Genomic DNA, 20,885 nt, shown 5'->3' with positions numbered 1-20,885 from the left:
ATACTTTTAACAATTATCCGTAACAATTTGGACGCATTTAGTCCACTTTGGTATAAGTTTCATTAAACTTAAATTAATTAAAAAAAACTGCCACATAATCAAAGTAATTGCAAATGTATAGAATAAACATAAACATAATAGAAGGTAGTATGTAAGGTAAACAAAAATGTTCTCTATCTAAACAAAAATGCCTTTTCCTTGGCCCACTTGTTTTATAATCAACAAAGAATCAGAAATTAAGTACATTAAAGCCCGGTTGCACCAACGTTATTTTAACTTTAAGCGAGATTTAAATATGTCTATCTTTATCTTTCTTTCAAAAGCCGTGTTCCGAATTTACTGCCAGTACTGAAAATCTATAATATACATGTTCGCGAGCGAATCCGACAGTGCGATGATAGGACCGGAAGGTCGTAAAGCGAAAAAAGTGCGCCTCGTTCACACAAAAGACTGACGTGTATTGGAGTCAGAATTGAAAGACAAGTGTTTAGTGCAGTGATTTCGATTAGCGAAACAGCGATGTAACAAAGTGAGCGCGGTTTTCGCGAGCGGTATCGCGAGCGGTGTAGAGAAACAAGAGCGAGAAAAATGCGTTGTCCAAAGTCGTAAGCGGTCGTGTAATGCGGTTAATCAGCGGTTTGATACAGAGATTGCGAAAGTCCAAGAGAATAAGCGGTCGTTATAAGCGGTTTTTACTATGCGGAGCGGTTTTAACTAAGCGGTTTGACAAAAAGTGCGAGACTTCGGCTTGCTCGCGTGCGGTGCCCGTTATAAGGCGAGCGGAATTTTGGGCCCGTTGCGACGTGGCCCAATAATTTTAATTATTTAGCGGTGACCTCATGGCGCTGCGTATAATTGGCCGCCGATGAGGTCTGACGTTGGCTTTTTCGCGGTTGCCATGCGCGCAGTCTTTTTGGAACAGCTGATCGTGACGTATGGGCGCGCATGCCCGTACGTCACGCTGATTTTGGTCGACGGTTGAGATTATTATTGTCAGTGTTTATGACACGCGTTTCTTATGTCCCAAAAAAATTGAAAATAACTCGAACGATCGAGTTTTTCTGGCGATTAGAGGTCTCGAGAAGTTTCTCGAAGCCCGTTGTTTTTGAACTTTCGAGTCGTAAAACATCATTCGAAATGTATATAATATATTTAAGAATTTTAATTCGGAATGAATTTTACGATTTTCGAACATCCCGCCCGCCTCGTCAGTACGTGACGAAATTTGCGAGTGTGTTCATGCGCGGGTAGGTGTCGGACGGTCCGATTGACGAGTTATTGATAGCGATCATGAATGGAATGCGTGACGTAGTACAAAGACACGTGTGGCTCAGTTTATTTGAGTCTTTCGCGAGAATAGTGTCGTGTGAAAGTAGTGAGAAAATGTACAGTGAATTTGAGAATAATCTCGCGAGTGCAGTGAAATGTGAACGTGATCGTGAAATTGTGACGCCGGAGAGAGAACAGAAAAAGAAAAAAGAGACTGATAACGCGGCTCGCGGATCGCGCATAATATCGAATGTGCCTTAATATAATTACATGTGATTAAGCGCGGTACGATTCCCGGAATTATGATACCGTGAAACATAATGTGAGTGAATATTATACAATGTAGATGAGACATGAAAGAAAGTTCGGAGTTCATAAGAGCTCACGAATCCGAGTGCGTTGGAGATGCTGCGGTGTCGGTTCCTGGCAAGAGGATGATTTTCGCGAGTGGTCGGACGAGCTCTGAGGATGCTGTGCGCACAGTGACCACGCGAGTCACGCCGTCGTCCCCGGGGTGCAGGCGTGTTATTCGGGCGAGCGGCCACCGTGTTGGAGGTGTCGATTCCGACCGCAGTAGGCACAGGTCGCCAACGTTGGGGCCGGTCTGGTTCCGTTGCCACTTTGATCTGCAGGCCAGCGTCTGTAGATACTCGCGCGACCAGCGATCCCAAAAGTGATCGCGCATTTTTTGGAGGAGTTGCCACCGTGATAGCGCGTTATCCTTCTCGGTGACAAGCGACGGCTCTGGAACGGCCAATAGAGGAGCTCCGATGATGAAGTGACCGGGTGTTAATGCCGTCAAGTCGTCCGGATCGTCGGTCTGCGGCTGAAGCGGGCGCGAATTGAGGCACGCCTCCACCTGTGCGAGGAGAGTCGTCATCTCCTCGAAGGTGAGCGTTGCCTCGCCGATAACCCTTCGAAGGTGGTGCTTCGTTGACTTGACGGCTGCCTCCCAAAGTCCGCCAAAGTGAGGAGCTGCGGGCGGGTTAAACCGCCACCTAATGCCGTCTGAAGCTGCTGCCTGCGCGATGCGACGGCCATCGGTAGTTGAGGCGCGGAACATCTCCCGGAGTTCTCGGCTTGCTCCGATGAAGTTGGTCCCGCAGTCCGAGAACACCTCGTGACAGAGACCTCGCCTGGACACGAAGCGACGGAAGGCAGCCAGGAACGCCTCAGCCGTGTAGTCGGAGACGACCTCGAGGTGAACAGCCTTGGAACTAAGACAAACAAATACAGAGATGAAGCCTTTGTTTGCTCGATGGCCGCGCCCCTTGCTGGTCCGGATGAGGATCGGACCGGCGTAGTCGACTCCGGTACGCAAAAATGGACGCGCCGGAGTCACTCGCTCCTGGGGGAGGTTGCCCATCAGTGGCTGCGGTGCGGTGGCTCGCCATCGGGTGCACGTGACGCATCGATGGATGGACTTCTTGACGATGGCTCGACCTCGCGGGATCCAAAACCGTTGGCGCAGTAGCCCGAGGGTGAACTGCACTCCTCCATGTAGAGTCCTACGATGGCAGGAGTCCACCAGGAGCCCAGCCATCCAGGAGTCCGGCGGAATGATGATTGGGTGCCGTTCATCGTGAGACAGGATGGCGTGTTTGAGACGGCCTCCGACTCGCATTGTGCCGCTGTCGTCCAGATAGGGGCTCAGCTTGGTGAGCGGACTCCGTGGTGGCAAAGCACGTCCTCTGCTCAGTGATGAGACCTCGGTTTTGTAGTGCAGTGCCTGCGAAGTTCGAGCCCATCGTAAAAGTGCGTCTTCGATTTCGCGTGGCTCCAGAGTTTGTGCGGCGTCTGTGACGTTGTGCGTTTTCCGTGCGATTTTGTGCCAACGAAGACACCAGGCCGTCACCCTGAGTAGCCGGTGCAAAGACGAGAAACGGAGAATGAGTTCTGGCTCGGTGATGGCCTTGACGGAGGTATTGAGCGAGCCGGCGGCTCGTTGCTCCGGCACCTCCAAGTTTGGCAAGACGCAGTCGTCGCTTGGCCAAAGTGCCTTGTCACTCCGCAGCCAGGATGGTCCGGTCCACCAGAGCGGATGGCCGATCAAGTCACCCAGTTGGGTTCCTCGGGAGGCGCAGTCGGCCGGATTGTCCTTTCCCGGCACATGCCGCCATCGAGCGTCGGGCAGTTGGACCTGGATCTGTGACACCCTGTTGGCCACGTAGGTCTTCCAGCGGGAGGCATGCCCCTGGATCCAGCTCAGCGCTACCCTGGAGTCAGACCACAGGAAGACTGGCGCTGTGGGCAAACCCAGGAGAGTGCGCGTGTGAGCAGTGAGATTCGTCAGGAGGGTGGCCGCGCACAACTCGAGTCGAGGCAAGGACACCGGCTTCACGGGGGCGACCTTGCCTTTGGCAGCCAGCAGGTGAACTGCGGTGTGCCATTCGGTGGCGGAGCGGAGGTACACCACCGCGGCGTATCCTCGCTCCGAGGCGTCGGCGAACCCATGGAGTTCGGTTTGTGTGTGTGGTCCGTCACTGCCTAACCAGCGAGATACCCTGATCTCGTTCAGGCGCGGAAGATCAGAGAGGAGGTTCTTCCAGGACAGGGCGTCTGCCGACGGAAGAGGAGCGTCCCAGTCCAGTTTCTTCAGCCAGGCGGACTGGATCAAAATTTTAGCTCGCATTGTGACCGGAGTGAGCCACCCTAGAGGATCAAACAGTCGTGCGGTCTCGGACAGAACGCGTCTTTTTGTGAACTCTGTGAAGTGACGTGCTTGCACCGAGAAAGTGAAGTGATCACTGGCCGGGTGCCAGTGGAGGCCCAGTGTAGCGTGGCTTTCGTGGGACCACGAGTGCGGTGAGCTGGTGATCCAGTGTTCTGGTGGGACTCCAGACAGGATACCGAGGTTGTTGGCCCCCCACTTCCTGAGCGGAAACCCGCCCGCCGTGCAAAGACTGCGTAGCTCCCGCTGCAACGTGGTGGTCTCCGAGATGGTGCTTGCTCCGGTGACGACGTCGTCCACGTAAGTATCGCGGCGTAGTGCTATCGCTCCGCGCGGAAATTGCGAACCCTCGTCGTCAGCGAGCTGGTGTAGGATCCGTATGGCGAGAAATGGCGCGCACGCCAAGCCATACGTGACCGTTCGTAGGCGGTACTCGCGGACGTCGTCGGTGACTCGGTGCCGCCAGAGTATCCGCTGGTGGTCGCGGTCCTCCTGATGGATGAGGATTTGGCGGTACATCTTTTCGATGTCCGTCACAAAGACATAGCGGTGCCAACGCCAACGAAGGAGCACGTCGGCGAGGACTGGCAGGAGGTTGGCGCCCGTCAACAAGTTGACGTTGAGGGACGCGCCCGAGATCGAGAGCTGCGAGCCGTTGAAGACGACTCTGAGCTTCGTTGATGTGCTCGTTTCCCGCAGCACTCCGTGATGCGGTAAGTAGCACTTAGCGGTGTTTTCTTGTTCGGATGAGGTGTTTACGACTTCCATATGTTGCAGGTCTTCATACTCCTGCATGAAGCCGCGGTAAAGATCGCCGAATCGAGCGTCCTTTGAGCAGCGGCGCTCCATGGCGTGGAGCAGACGTTCGGCTGGCTTGCGGATCTCAGTGAGAGAGGGCGGTGCTCCAGTGAACGGCAGCCTAACAACGTACCGTCCGGTGTTGGTGCGTGTGTGCTCGCGGGTAAAGAGGTCTTCGCACTTCTTCTCTTCGGCGGTGAGAGCGACGGGAGCGGCGGTCTCTCTTTCTTGCTCCCAAAACAGCTGCACCAGGTCGTTCAACTCGTGGTCGATGGAGCACTGGTGCGAGGTATGGCTGCTCTGGAGCGTGGCCTTGTGACCTCCAGACAAGATCCAGCCGAGCGAGGTCCGCTGAGCGATGGGCTCGTCCTTGCGCCCCTTGCGGAGCCCATCTTGAAGTACGGCGGAGTATACGTCTGCGCCGAGCAGTATTTCTATCGGATCTCGATCGAGATACTGCGGATCCGCCAGGGAAAGGCCTCGAATGTGTGGCCAAGTGAAGCTGCTTCGCAAGACGGGTCCCTGGTACGACGAGAGGCGCGGAAGAACATACGCTAGTACCTGAAGGGTTGCTCCGGTCACCCCAGAGGAGAGGCTCAAGGATAACTTTCCACGAGTTGCTCCGGATGCTCCTCCAATGCCGGCGACGGACATTGAAGAGTGGCTTCGCGGCAGACGCAAGCGTTGCGCCAGAGCCTCTGAGACCAGGGAAACTTCTGACCCCTGGTCGATCAGCGCACGGACGGCGTGAGGTCTTTCCAAGTGGTCCGTGATGTTGACGCGTGCGGTGGCGAGAAGGATCGCCTTGCGATCCGATGCGAGTCGCGTGGTGGACAAAGAACTCGCTCCGTCGGGTTGTGCGTACGCGTCGTGAAGTAAAGTGTGGTGTCGTGACTTGCACGTGAAGCAAGTTTTCACGGATTGGCATTTGGCTAGGAAGTGATTGCCGAGACAATTGAAGCACAGTTTGTTTGCTTCCACGAAGTCCTTTCTGTCGCTCGCGGTTTTCGACTTGAATTCCGTGCATTGCATAAGGGAGTGCTTGCCCTTGCATGCTGCGCACGTCGAGGAGTCGGATGTGCGCTTCACGAAATGCGATTTCGCGGATTTGGAAGTTCCTCCGGATTTCGCAACGGAGTTCGGATGCACGGCGTTGAGTGTGAGGATCTGCTCGGACATGAAACCCATCAGGACGGCATTACTCGGCGGATCGACGGAACCGCGTATGGAGGACTCCCATTCCATCCGAGTTTGCGGATCGAATCGATCGACGAGCAGGTGATTGAAAAGGTCCATCCCGTGCGTGGCAATGGGCCTATCGATGCTCTCCTGAGCGTTGATGGCAGTCGTGGCGGCGTTATAAAGGCGACTTAGCTCGTCGGCGGTTGCGGCTTTCATTTTTGGCACGGCGGTATAAGCGGCGAAGTTGGCGCGAATGAGTTCCCGTTTGTTCTCGTAATGCGAGCTCAGAATCGTCCACGCCCGCTCATAATTGCCCCCGACAATCGGTAATGACCGGATTAATTTTTCCGCAGGACCTTGTAAGCTGGTACGGAGGTAATGGAGCTTTTCCACGTTAGAGATAGACGGATTGTCTCCTATAATGGACAGGAAGATGTCGCGAAACGCTGGCCAGTCTCCGTACGCGCCAGAGAACGTCTGGAGCTTTATCCGAGGCAACGATGTCTTGAGCGCGTGCTCCTGGTAAACCTCGGTCTTCGGCACGCTGGGCGGCTCGCTTTTGAGTTTGTTCGCGTACCCGACTAACGTGCTCCGCTGTGTCACGTAAGTTGATTCCGCAATGTCAATAAAATCAGCTTTTGCGTACTCACTCTCGAGATATTTCTCTTTCAGCGCAGTCCTGATGAGTTCGTGCTGGGCCTCGAACTTGTTCCACAGCGTCTCGAGGAGGTGGAGGCGAGCTTGGATGGCTTCGGCGGTGATGTTTGAGACGCCCATCTTGCGCAGATTGTCCACGGAGCGAGACATTCGCCCGTGGATATCATTCTGCGCCTCCAGCAACGCCTTCAAATCGGCACTCATCTTCACTAATTGTCTTTCTGTTCAGGTTCGCGCATTGGACGACACACGTGAATTTCACCCACGAACTGCGGAAGCGGATGTGAATCCGGCTCGAAGGACCAGAAATGTTCGCGAGCGAATCCGACAGTGCGATGATAGGACCGGAAGGTCGTAAAGCGAAAAAAGTGCGCCTCGTTCACACAAAAGACTGACGTGTATTGGAGTCAGAATTGAAAGACAAGTGTTTAGTGCAGTGATTTCGATTAGCGAAACAGCGATGTAACAAAGTGAGCGCGGTTTTCGCGAGCGGTATCGCGAGCGGTGTAGAGAAACAAGAGCGAGAAAAATGCGTTGTCCAAAGTCGTAAGCGGTCGTGTAATGCGGTTAATCAGCGGTTTGATACAGAGATTGCGAAAGTCCAAGAGAATAAGCGGTCGTTATAAGCGGTTTTTACTATGCGGAGCGGTTTTAACTAAGCGGTTTGACAAAAAGTGCGAGACTTCGGCTTGCTCGCGTGCGGTGCCCGTTATAAGGCGAGCGGAATTTTGGGCCCGTTGCGACGTGGCCCAATAATTTTAATTATTTAGCGGTGACCTCATGGCGCTGCGTATAATTGGCCGCCGATGAGGTCTGACGTTGGCTTTTTCGCGGTTGCCATGCGCGCAGTCTTTTTGGAACAGCTGATTGGCAATCAGCTGATCGTGACGTATGGGCGCGCATGCCCGTACGTCACGCTGATTTTGGTCGACGGTTGAGATTATTATTGTCAGTGTTTATGACACGCGTTTCTTATGTCCCAAAAAAATTGAAAATAACTCGAACGATCGAGTTTTTCTGGCGATTAGAGGTCTCGAGAAGTTTCTCGAAGCCCGTTGTTTTTGAACTTTCGAGTCGTAAAACATCATTCGAAATGTATATAATATATTTAAGAATTTTAGTTCGGAATGAATTTTACGATTTTCGAACAATACATGACGTAAACTATAGATTTTCAGTACTGGCAGTAAATTCGGAACACGGCCTAAACAAATAAATAAAGACAGACATATATTTAAGTTTCGCTTAAAGCAAAAATAATGTTGGTGCAACCGGGCCTAAGAAATAATTAACAGAAATATATATCCAGAACCCACTAAATCATTACAGTTTATCAATCAGTTTGTTCATTATGGATGAGAATATGTTTAGAGTGTCTTGGTGGCGCTTCTCCTGAGCAACTTCTCGCTTGTCTGCATCAGTGCGCAAGATGCTGGCTCATGTCTCAAGTTCCTTTTGCACCCTAGATTTCTTCACCACCTTTGTGGCACTCTTCATAGAGGAATTTTGGTCATCACACGACGAAGAATCATTGAGATTCTCACCATCAAACTCACTGTTAATCATATATCTATTATGAAATTGTTCGGAAAGATTTCCGATCGGAATAATTTCGTTTCCCCCTAGATTTTCTATTAAGTATTTAGGGAAACGAATTAGGGGAAAACGAAATTATTCCGATCGGAAATCTTTCTGAACAATTTCATAATAAGTACCCTGGAGATGCTGTTCGTTTGCGGTAAGTAGAGGAAGAGGCTATGGAAGAAGGAGCTACACAAGGCTTGTCACCAAAGATTTCATCTAACTCCTCATAAAATTTGCATGTTGCTGGGCTGTTACCCGACTGGCGATTGTGGTCTTTAGTCTTCACATACTGTTTACGAATTTCCTTGAACTTATCCTTACACTGCTGTGCTGTATATCTCCATTTCACATTCTGTACAGCCAAATTATCAGCAATCATCTTCCACACCATATCATTGCGGATGGTTGAGCTTTGGAAAACACCCGAATCTTGCTTCTCTTTCCATAGAGCAATCAGAGCTTTTACAGCAGCAGAGTCCTTCCATAATGCTGGACTTACAAATCATAACCAGAAGTAATGTCAGACATGTCAACTGAAACATACAGCAAATTATATACACAACAAGCGCTGAGCATTGCACTACTGTAAGATATGCAACAGACCTATTGAACTATTTTTTGAAGGAATGTTGCTTTCCAATGTGCTACTCTCTACGGGAGAACTTTCGAATATCGGAGACCCTGATGCAAATGTTGACGCAGAAGTAGCAGGTAAAGAGGGAATGCAAGAATCTGGGAATCTTGCCTTAACAAGTTCCACAGATGTAATATTAAAAAATTTTACAACGTCTGGTGTAATTGGAACGCTAAATATTGTTTTTGCTGAAAAAAATATGATTTAACTATGATTAACAAAAGTATCAGTCAAGAGCCTTTTAGGGTTATGTATGAAAAGTATACTTACTTATTATATCCAACACTACAAGTTGATCGTTTTCTATCATGATTTTATTATCGCTATCGGTCATGAGCGCATGGATGGATTTATCTAGTTTAAATTCCATTATGATGTTGATGAAAACACAACACGTGTGACGATTGCTTATAACGATTTTCGCGCTAAAACCCGCCGGGTGACACTCTCACCCTGCTCGCGAGCAAGGTGATTTAGGGGTCACCCAGGGGAGAATGGGAAGCGTTTCCGAACGGCTCACCCTAGCTCCCCCTCGGGCCACCCGAGCGTTTCCGAACGAGTCGGGGGATCTAGGTGACGTTTCCGAACGCACCCAGGAAGGTTCTTTTTTTTTTTGGTAACACGGGGGAAATCCTTTATGGATACCTTCACCCTAGGGGAATCGGGTGAGGGTTATATGGGATTCCCGACCTGACCTAATAGCCGGTCGGTATACTCACTAAAACCCCCGAGGTGGCCTTCCCAGCACTGGAAGGCAGGCAGGGGCCCGGAACTTGCATACGAACTACTACGGATGCCCCTGCCTGTGATTCCCTCCGTGCCTGGGACCCGACGACCTCGGGTCGTTTTTTCTTTCCTGTCGGGTCCCCTTCTCGGGGAAGGACGTTGTGCTGTCCTCCCCTTACTCCTACTACCTCCGTTGCGGACAGACAGGGCCACACCGTCTGTCCGCCTTCCTCGGGGATCCACTTCTGGTCGACCCAGGTCCCCACCCAAGCCGACCGGACCCCGAGGAAACGCACTTGCGCTTGTACCCCACTGTGCGGGGTACTCGCGAGCGCACTTCAGAAGGAGGGAGTGGGTAGTAGCCCACCCCTTATCCTCTCTCTTTTCCCGCTTGGCCTCTAGAGGCCTACTCCGCCCCCCACGTGAGGGCTTATAAACCCTCCTGCCTTGTCCACGCAATTCAATTGCGTGGGCGAGAGATGGGAGGGAAAGCACGTTCTCCCCCCGTTCGGGTGGGGCTGAGGGAGACAATTGTGGGAGGGATGGTTCCCCGGTCCGTCGCACCCTCCCTACACTTGTCATCTCCCAGTATTGAGAGATGAGGTCCCTCCGCCCTGATTTCTCGCCCTCGTTCTCCTTGAAGGGGGCAGGAAGGAGGAGAGGATGAAGGCGAGCTCGTCGTCTCCTCCTTCATACTCTCCTCCCCCTCTCTGGCATTAACAGGAGGGGAGGGGGCAAAGCCGCCGCCTCCCGACGCCTAATCCGCTGGGCCGCCTCCTTCTGGAGCATTACCGCTTCACAGAAAGAGGCGACCGCCTTCCAGTCCTCTTCGCTACCGGTTATTTTCGCCATCAAGACCGGCAGCGAGAGGTCTTCGCCGACAGTGTTGGTCAGGACACGGCGCTCACCACTCCAAGCCGAACACTCGGCTAGTGTATGTTGCGCCGTGTCCCTTTCTTCCTCGCATTGGTGGCACATGGTGGTGCGCTCCTTACCTTGCGGCCGGGGGCCCGGCGAGCGGAACGGCGGAGCCGGGACCGTCGACCAGCACAGCGAGGTCACCCTGAAAACGTTGAATGTATATAGTTAGGATAAAGAAAAGACTAATTTAGAATAAGTAGGTTTAGGACCCGGGTAACTGGTGATTTGCGAACGGGAGGTCGCGACGCATGCATACCAAGGTAGAGAACATAGTTCGATCGATAAACCAGGTGGCCGAGTGATAGCCGTCCGAGCAAGGAATCGTCAGATGCGCGGTGCGAGGCGCGGATCAACTGAATTACGTTAGTCAGACGTAAGGGAGATGATTCCAACCGATAACAGCAGCCGGACGAATATAGCAGGCGATGGAACCGCGAGCTTCACGTACGAAAGCCTTGAATCGTCGTTGCAAGCGATTTGAGTATTGGAATACGCATCCGAGGGCGACACGAGTTTACCCGGTTAGTAGTTAAGGCCGTGTACATATAAATTATTTTCTACATAAATATAGCCGTGCGCTCGATCATAAAATTCGACAATTTTAGTTTATCTTTATTTACCTAACGTGTGCCTAAAGATATTATATAATTATAATTTACAAGTTGCGCGAAGTTTGCACATACAGTTAAGCAATACCAATTTTTGTTATTTTATATCATTTCCTTTTTGTTAAAGATAAATTTAAAACAGATCGTTATCAAGTAAGATAATAGGTTCGTTATTGCGAAAAGACATAATTATTATTTCATAAAAGGATAGTTTATTTTAATGAGCAGCATGCAAATAACCGAATAGCATATCCTAGATAAAACGGCATAATTTTAGTTCATTTCTTCTATATCATAATTATACGATTTTATTATATTCATTAATTACTGCAATTGCATTATATTACATCGCGCGTAGCGAAAAGTATAAAATTAGTATGACGAACGAAATCATAATAAAATCGGATGAATTTTATTTTTTTCACATGTATGTTTAGCTTTAAGAAAGTGTTATTAGATTCTAAGTCGATGCGATACGTGCTGACACCACCTGTTCGGATGAGCGACGTAAATATGATTGTTCCCATAACAATGGATCTGTCGACAACACGAAATTCGTATTTTAAGTCGGAAACGCGAAGACCGCCAGACGCGATTATACTCATACGTGAATTACATGTACAAGAAGCGGAATATCTCGATAGCATGGGTTTAAGAACGAATAATAATGTATTAGATAATAACGCGAGGAGCGAGGTGATCGCGAGGACGCCAGCCCGGAGAATGACGCCATTGGCCGAGGGCGTAGCGGTGGGAGCGTCGCGGCGATTGGCCGTGCGGCCGATGGTGGGGCGCCCACTGGAGACCGAGGGAATAAAAGGCGGCGTCGCGACGTCTCGAGAGCTCATTCCGCGACAACTTCTGAACGAGACTGCTAGTGAAGACTGCTAGTAAGAGTCGTGAGATATCCCGTTAGCATTATCCGCGATACCAATTAACGCGTAGATACGAGTGCGTGCGAGAGCCTAGTGCTTTTGATGGGAGATTGTAGCTCATTGAAACATTGTGTACTGCAGCGCAATAAAAGACTGTATATCAACCGATTCAGTGTCTGTGAGTGCGTGTACGAACATTCTGAAATTCCTCTCCATAATTATCCCAGCGTCTCGAGTTGACCCTGGTTCATCCAGAGTGTCGACCAGTGATTGCCAGAGGACGAGAGAGATCTACAACCCACGGCGAGGAGGTTCCTGAGGGACTTTAGCGTGGGCCGGCGAGAGCGAAAAGTACCTCCGGCTGGAAGGACGACTGCCCCCGGGGAATTGTATTCCTGTACCTTGTTGCTAGCAGAGGTGAAAGCAACTGGCGACCGTAAGCGGAACTCGTCGCAACCTGCGTTCCGGTGAGTTTGACACCCTTTATAGGCGATGACATACTCGGTCCGGTCACAACCTATCCGACACAGGTACTCTCCGAAGCATCCATGTCCGGACAGCACCTGCGTCAGACGGTAGGTCACCTCGCCATGAGCCCTGTCTAGCCAGGTTTCTAGACAGGACCGGATGGCTTCGACGGTCCTCCGACCTGCTGTGTTCGGGTCGGAGAGATGATCATTTCATCGTTCGATCATCGACCGTCGGGCGTGAACCCGGATTGTTTTTTTATCTTCCCGGTCAGTCTAACTCCCCCTTTCCTGGAGTTCTTTTTCCTGCACATAAATGTACTGAAACATTAGTGCAACGAACTCCATAGGGGGCCAGCCTGCCAAGATAGAGCCCGCCGCATGGGATACCGTGCAGTAAGCACGTGAAACCCTGGCGGCCATGCATCGCTGGACGCGGCGAAGTAAATCCTTCGCGCGTCGCGAGGCCGCCAGCTCCGCCGCCCATACGGGTGCACCGTAAAGGGCGACGGAGTTCACGATTGCCATATATATACGGCGGACTCTCCCATCCGGGCCCCCAATGTTTGGAAGTATGCGGCTTAACGCGGCCGCAAAGTTTTCCACCCTGGGGGCGAGGGCCTCATAATGAGGCCACTCACCATCCAATAGGCGACCGAGATATTTGTGCCGGTCTCCTACCAGGACTTGGGTCTGACTGACCCTGATATGGGTACGTGGCGGCTTACCAGAGACCCTGTTATAGCAAAACATGGCCTCGGTTTTGTTAGCCGCCACCTTCATACCCATATCGGTGATGTTGCGCACCACCTATGCCACCGCTACTTCGGCCCTGGCCGTGGCGTCCCCTCAGCTCTCCCCGGTAGCTACCACAAGTGTGTCGTCGGCGTAACACACCGCGTGGCAGCCCCGGGGGAGAGGAAGGCAGAGGATTCGGTCATAGGCGAGGTCCCATAGTAGGGGGCCCAGTACGGACCCCTGCGAGACCCCGCAACCTATCCTCCTTCGGCATAGGAGTCCGTCCCTCTGGACGAACTCCAATTCCCTCTCCCGAAAGTATGCTCTGACTACCCTCACGAGGTAGCGGGGGACCCTATGTCTTTGAAGGACCTCCCCAACACACTTCCACGGCAGTGTGTTGAACGCGTTGGCGATGTCCAATGACACCGCCAACGCCACCCCGCCGTCCTCCACCGCGGCCTCCGCGAGGGATCGGACGCGAAGAATCGCGTCCACTGTTGATCGTCCCTCGCGGAAGCCAAACTGGTTGTCGTGGAGGTCATACTCACCTCGGGAGAGATGCTGGACGAGGCGATTGGCAATAATCCTTTCAAAGAATTTTACCCATCTCGTCCAGTAGGCAAATTGGCCTATACGCCGTAGGGGAGCCTGGTTCCCTGCCTTCCTTGTGTAAGAGGACCAAACTGGCCCTCTTCCACTCCTGAGGGAACGCCTGCTGCCTGAGACATTCCGTGAATAGATGTCTCAGGCGCGCGCCCATGAAGTCTAAAGCCTGGACCCAGATTTTACCCGGGATCCCGTTCGGTCCCGGGGCCTTGTTAGACCCCATTTTCCGGACGGCCCGGGTAATTTCATCCCTAGATACCTCCATGCCCTCTTGTCACTCAAGGGGCTTGTCCATTTCTGGACCCCAATTGAGGGCGTCACCTTCTTCCTCTACGGGGAAGAGGATATTGACTACTTGGTCAAGGATATGGGGTTCCAGGGATTCCACCACGGGGGGCGTTCACAGTCGATGTTTGTTAACGACGATTTATATGGATTTTATATGGACGCCCTCATGGTTCGTGTTGAGAGAGCTTAAAAGCTCGTCCCGACACTGGGCTCTAGACTTCTTAATGGCAATGCTTAGAGCGGATCCCGCCGCTCTGAGCTCGGCCAGGGCCTCATCGACTCTTTCTGGGTCTCTTCGTCGGCGAAGCCACTTTAGCTTCCGCCGGGCCCGGAGGAGCGCCTTAATTCGGCAATCTCCTCCGTCCACCAATACGCGGCCCGGCGAGGGCGGGATTTGGCCCGGGGCATTGCTGCATCGCAGACTTGCTGCATTGCGCCTCGGAGCCATTCAGCGTAACTGTGTACGTCCCGCCCCGGCTCTTCGGCTCCGCCCGACCATTCCGCCACCAGGAGGGCATCTAGCGCCTCCTGATCTAGCTTCTTGAGGGCCCACCTCCGGGTACTCTCCTCTTCGCGATGGGCGGTGCACCAGCTGACTCGTGCTCCCTAGGACCACCTCGATATACAGATGGTCCGATAGAGTTTCGACTTCCTTGAGCACGAGCCAGTTGCTCATATTCCGTTTCACCCACAGGGAGCCGAAAGTGACGTCGACTATCGACTTCTCCTGTGGGCGAACGCAGGTGCTCGCCCAGCCTTTGTTTAGTACAGAGAGACCGAGCGAAGCCGCCCATCTATGAAGGGTCCCGCCCCTAGTGTCACATGTCCCAGCATCCCACTCCAGGGACTTCGCATTGAAGTCCCCAGCTACAATAAGTGGATGAGGATGGAAGCTGCGAGCAGCGGCCTCCATCCGTTCTAGGCATGTGTTGAATCGGCGAAATCCCAACTGGCAGGGGGGCATAACACTGTATTATGTGTGGGCCCCCATTTGGCTGCAACGTACCCATTCCCTTTCTCTTTGAATTCCAGAGGGGGTGAGCCTCTTACGGTTTGCCTCACTATCACGACCGAGCCGCCGTCGGACCCCACCCAGTTCGGGTCATTTAGGGGGACATTGTGCGGCTCGGCCACGATGGCCAGACCTATCTCACGCTCGTCGAGGCAGTGCCTGAAAAGGTGCTGTGCCCCGACGGCGTGATTTAAATTAGTCTGGAGGAGCTTCACAGCCATACTTAGGACTGTGTGTTTAGCTCCTCCGACTCGACCTCCATCTTCTCCTCTTCCTCAGCTGGTGTATCAGCTGAGGGAGGTGTGCCTTCAAGCTTATCAGCTCTCCTCTCCTTTATCTGCTGCTGTGGCAGGGGAGCTTCCATCATCTCGCTCAGGCTGACGAGAGGGGGGTCTTCCCTGGCTCCTTCTTATTACCTTCCTTGGAGGGTGCATTCTGCGACGGAGCCGGCTGCTTAGCAGCCACCTTTTTCTCCTTTTTAGGGGAGACGCAGGACTTGGAGCCGGCCCGGTGGTCGGCCTTACGCTCCAAGTCGGCGCACACAGGGCACCGCGCAGTCCTTTGCGATGTGTCCCTGCTCGCCGCATCTGTAGCAGCATTTGCTGCGATCGGGACACACTGCGCCGCCACACTGCGCAACGGTGTGCCCTTTTTGGAGGCATCTGTAGCATTGGAGAAGACGTTTCTCCACTGCCTCCACTCGGGCATTCGTCCATCCGATGCGCTGTTTCCTCGCCGTGACCAATTTGTTGGCCACGGCGACCGGACATCGCACCCACACGGTGCTCAATCCACGGCCGGCGGGTCTCACATCGCCGGCCTTAACCGTCTCCGAGGAACATACCCCCGCCGAGGCCACTGCTGCCTTCACGTCCGCACTCTCTACCGAGTCGTCGAGGTCTCTAATCCGCACCTCTGCGGTCTGTGTTGGGCGGGTGATCCTCACCCCCTCCCTATCCTTTAGGACTTCCCTCAGCAGACGCTCAGCGAGCACATCCGCTTTCTTGGCGTTCTCGGGGCCCCCTACCTCAAATATTTGGGTCCCGGTCATCGCCCGCCTGGCAGTCATGCTTTCTATGCTCAAACTGGCGAGGTTTATTTTCTCCATCGCCAGTTTGAGTGTCTCCTTATAACCGCCGGGTGGGCACGTAATGAACACCGCGGCAGTTCTTGGACTCTTCTCCTCCTCCTTTTTCCTTCCTTTTTGGAAGAGGGAGCGAGAGTTTAAGCCCGTGTCGAAGACTGGGAAGGGATGGGTCCCTTCCCAGTGTTCTTGAGTTTGGTCGCTGCGACGGCGCCCTTTGCGCTCTCGCCGCCGGCTTCACTCTTATTTCGGGCTCTTTTCCTCACCACCATTGACCAAGTTTCATTGCCTCCTTTAGCGGGAGGCCGTGGAGCGGGCTTGGTGGTGGTCGGCTCTCTTTTCCTTGGAGGAGCTTTCGTTGACCCCTGACTAGGTCCTGGTTGACCTTTAGAAGGTTGAGGAGGCTGCAGCTCCCTCTTCTCTTTTTGGGTCTTCTGCGGACCGGTCTGAAGGGCGGGAGTCCTCTCCTCACCCCCTTTCCTTTTTTTCTTCTTCTTCTTGCCCCCTCCCTTTTGTGCCCCTGTATTCGTGGCAGAGGGTACGAGAAGATGGGCTTCCTTCTGTACGCCCCCCCTCTGAGAGTTGGAGGCTCTTGCTTCCTTCTCAATGACCGAGGAGGAGACGTATGGGGCGGGGTGGGGGCAGATGGCGTCAGTGATCCTCCTGCCAGGAGGACATTGATTTTGCCTTGTATTGTCCCCACTTCCTGCAACAGGGCGTCATAAGCCACCCTGAACTCAGGCTTCAGGCCATCAGGGTAGATCTTCACAGGGCGCGGAACCCCTTGAATTGAGGGACCCATGATTGTATCCATGGGGACCTCTGCCTGGGGGGCCGGCGCCGGGGAGATCACCATTCTTTCCCTCCCTACGTCCTTCCCGTTGCGGGAGGAGGTAGGGGGGAAGTAAGGTATTCCTCCTTGCGTTGGGGAGGGGTTTATGCCCCTCCTCGTCGGAGCTGTCGGAAGTTTGGCATCGACGGGCCCTCTTCCTGTTATGCCCGCCTGTGATCTGGGAGGGAGGCCTGTTCTCAGTGAGGCGTCTTCTTAACCTCTCCACCTCCCTCCTCAGATCGTGGTTCTCCTTACGGAGGTCTTCGTCTCCTACCTGGGAGACCTCTGTGTCCCCCAGTTGGCCTTCGGTCCTGGCTCTATTCACCAGGATACTGGCCGCTGCTCGGCACACCGCCGTGCTCTCATCCTCACTCCCCATCTCCATCTTCTCCTCGGCTGTTGTTTGAGGAGACATTGTTTCCAAGGGAGTGATGGCGGCTTTGGAGGTTCCTGGAGTCTAAAGAGCGCGTTGCCCATAGCCGCTGCTTGCGACTGCAACGACTCTATTCCTGAATCCACACTTTGCTTTCTTCGCAAGAGTCCCCTGCGATCCCCGGCTAGTGCTAGGGGTAGGTTTAGCGACCCCCTTTTTCGATCCGCTCCCCCGTAAAATGCGAGGGGTGATCTTAACTCCCTCGATCTTTTTAACCAAGACACGCGGTTCCATCCGCGCGTTCGAGCCGGAAGTCCTTAGCGGTATTCTACTACCGCCTTCCTTAGTCGTCAGTGGCGTACTTGGCGTGGAGTTAGAAGTGGAGGGCTGATGTTCAGTCCCCGCTTCTGTATTCTCCACTCCTTTCCTTTCTCCTTTTTTAGTTGTAAGTAGATTTTTAGTTATAGGATTCATTTTTATTTCATCCCGTTCCCCGTGGTAGCTCTGTCGACTGGGTATACCCTCACCGGCCGGGAGTGCCTCGAAACGTGACCGCTACACTCCCGACCGGGTCCCAAGTTCCCCCGGGGGGTCGACATATGCTGCTGGTCGGGGGATAAGCATCCCCGACACAGAGCTCCAGTCCCTTACTTACCCGTGAGGGTTTTGATGCCCTCACGGGCTTTCAGGGGTCCCTCGCCTCCGACCTCGAAGGCACTACCACGGATGGCGGGGGCTCCATGGATGGTTGAGGTGAAGTCGCCGCTCCCCCGCCTCACCTTATCCGCCATGGCGACCGGCTGTTATCCCTCCCCAGATCCTTGAGATCTGGGGAAAATGCGCCGTCCCGGTGATTGCCGTTTCGGAAGGGGAAACGGTCACGCCTACTCGCAGTACACCTACTCACCGCCAGACCCCGACCCAAAGCTGCCAGATCTCCGCCGCAAGCAACATGCAACACGGCGTGTAGGGGGTAATGAGGATGTGAGCGTAAGCGTACGTGTGAGCTCGGCGCTTCGGCTAGCTTCGGATAGTAGAAGAGGACAGAATACAGTCTTCTGTCTCCTTCCTACCAAGCTGGCAACGAAAGACGGGCGACGCGCGACACTGCTCGCTTCTCGATATCTCAATGCGTGCGACAGCGTTAAATGTTTTTCCCTTATAGCTTTTTATATTATACACATATTTTTTAACTGATAAATATTAGGCCCTGCGCACAATAGGAAAAATATTAAATATTAAATATTAAATATTAAATTTATAGAAAGAGAAAAAGAGAAGAGAAGAGTTCCTTTCTCTTTCTCTCGTTCTATAAATTTAATATTCAATATTCAATATTTAATATTTTTCCTATTGTGCGTAGGGCCTTAATCTATTTAATATATTTTTTAACTGATAAATATATTATACATTTATCAGTTGTAAGAAAATATCGATATATTTTTTCATGTGAAAAATTAAATGACATAATTCTTATAAACAAATGTATATACACTCACCCGCAAAAAAAGCGGTACACCTAAAATTTGAGAAAATTTCATCAAATTTTAAATGATCATAACTTGGTAAATAATGATGATAAAAATATGTTTAAAAAAACAAAATGAAGGCTGTAATGTCCACTTTAAGAATATTTAAGTGGCAATTATGCTCAGCCATTGTTTTCAAAATGGCGGATAAGGAAGTGAAAGGATGTAAAATTGATTATTAAAGGATCGAGTTTGGGACGGTGCACGGCGTAAATCAGGTAACGCAGCCCAATGAGACCAAATGCTCGTGAAAGTGTGGAGTGTTATCTTTAAAATGTTTTTTTACCGAGCTCGATACGATGATTTTTCGCTGAGTTATTCCGAATTTAATTAAAAACGCTCTTTTTTCTTCTTCAATTTGCAGCTCAGCGAATAATTATCGTATCGAGCTCGGTAAAAAAGCATTGTAAAGGTGATACTCCACACTTTCACATGCATTTCGTCCCATTGGGCTGCGATACCTGATTCACGCCACGCACTGGAGCAAAGCGGGAACCTTTATTTATCGGTTTTGTATGCTTTCATTTATCCGCTATTTTGAAAAAAAATGGTTGCACATAATTTCAATTTAATTTAGGTGTGTGTGTGTGTGTGTGTGTGTGTGTGTGTGTGTGTGTGTGTGTGCTCGTTTGTATACCACAAGGATAAGGACCCCGTGGTTCGTCAGCTCCACAGTATTTAAAGACTCCAAACCCTCCTTGTGGCGTGTGTGTGTGTGTGTGTGTGTGTGTGCTCGTTTGTATACCATAAGGATAAGGACCCCGTGGTTCGTCAGCTCCACAGTATTTAAAGACTCCAAACCCTCCTTGCGGCGTGTGTGTGTGTGTGTGTGTGTGTGTGTGTGTGTGTGTGTGTGTGCTCGTTTGTATACCACAAGGATAAGGACCCCGTGGTTCGTCAGCTCCACAGTATTTAAAGACTCCAAACCCTCCTTGTGGCGTGTGTGTGTGTGTGTGTGTGTGTGTGTGTGTGTGTGTGTGCTCGTTTGTATACCACAAGGATAAGGACCCCGTGGTTCGTCAGCTCCACAGTATTTAAAGACTCCAAACCCTCCTTGTGGCGTGTGTGTGTGTGTGTGTGTGTGTGTGCTCGTTTGTATACCACAAGGATAAGGACCCCCGTGGTTCGTCAGCTCCACAGTATTTAAAGACTCCAAACCCTCCTTGTGGCGTGTGTGTGTGTGTGTGTGTGTGTGTGTACGGGCGCACGCATGTGTGTATTAATAGTGGGTATAACCTCCTCGTGCGCGTATTACCTCATTCATACGATCAGGCATACTCTGTATTAGTCTTTTTATTTCATCCTGCGTAATTGCATCCCATGCATTTTGAAGAACTCTTTGAAGTTCTTGCAGTGACTGAGGTGCAGGTACGTGATTTCGTACTTTCTTGCCGAGATTGTCCCACAAATGCTCAATGGGATTTAAATCCGGACTACTTGCTGGCCAAACAAGTCGATTTATGCCAACTTCATCGAGGAAATCAAACACTCTTCTCGCAGTGTGTGGTCGAGCATTGTCTTGCATAAACAAGAAGTTCTCTCCGATAAAGGGTGCATACGGAACAACATACGGAAGGAGTATGTCTTCCACGTATACATCTGCGTTCATGTTCCTGTCAAAAAAGTGCAAATCTGTATGAGCGTCCGCTGAAATACCTGCCCAAACCATCACAGAGCCTCCATTGTAGCTGTACCTTTCACTTACAGTACAATCTGCAAATCGTTCTCCACGACGACGATAAACTCGTTCTCGTCCATCTGGAGAATAGAGACAAAAACGAGATTCATCGCTAAAGAGTACTTTGCCCCAGTCTGCGTAATTCCAGTCTCTATGCGCAACTGCAAAATTGAGTCGAGCTACGCGATGACGACCTGTAAGAAAAGGTACAGCCGCTGGCCTGCGCGAAAACAGATTTTGTTCCGCTAATCTTCTCCGAACGGTGTCAACGGATACATTGCAATTGTAGACATCCCTTAAATTGTTTCGAATTTGAACAGCTGTTCGATGTCTGTCTCTTAATGAATTTA

General features: G+C 51.7%; 2 protein-coding genes across 2 annotated transcripts; one reads left to right on the top strand and one right to left on the bottom strand.

Moving 5' to 3' along the window:
• Nucleotides 1-1,651: 1,651 nt before the first annotated feature.
• On the bottom strand, nt 1,652-6,136 carry LOC145968431 (uncharacterized). The gene has a single exon (XM_083093875.1). It carries the CDS (start codon nt 6,134-6,136, stop codon nt 1,652-1,654), a length of 4,485 nt encoding a protein of 1,494 aa, XP_082950001.1.
• A 37-nt stretch (nt 6,137-6,173) lies between these two features.
• On the top strand, nt 6,174-6,688 carry LOC145968430 (uncharacterized). Its single transcript, XM_083093874.1, has 3 exons — nt 6,174-6,183; nt 6,285-6,442; nt 6,593-6,688. The coding sequence occupies exons 1-3, from the start codon at nt 6,174-6,176 to the stop codon at nt 6,686-6,688; spliced, it is 264 nt and encodes an 87-aa protein (XP_082950000.1).
• Nucleotides 6,689-20,885: the final 14,197 nt, after the last annotated feature.

This window comes from Camponotus vicinus, unplaced genomic scaffold (genome assembly GCF_025532165.1).
Source record: "Camponotus vicinus isolate PSW18456_S1 unplaced genomic scaffold, iyCamVici1.0 SCAF_3, whole genome shotgun sequence".
NCBI classification, from domain to species: domain Eukaryota; kingdom Metazoa; phylum Arthropoda; class Insecta; order Hymenoptera; family Formicidae; genus Camponotus; species Camponotus vicinus.
This window is presented reverse-complemented; position numbering and strand designations above follow the sequence as displayed.

Bases quoted from the DNA above. Each gene is read 5' to 3' on its own strand.
- LOC145968431 (XM_083093875.1), bottom strand. From the start codon at position 6,136: ATGAAAGCCGCAACCGCCGACGAGCTAAGTCGCCTTTATAACGCCGCC.
- LOC145968430 (XM_083093874.1), top strand. The intron at 6,443-6,592 runs GTAAACCTCGGT...TTTCTCTTTCAG, and splicing joins GTCTTGAGCGCGTGCTCCTG to CGCAGTCCTGATGAGTTCGT.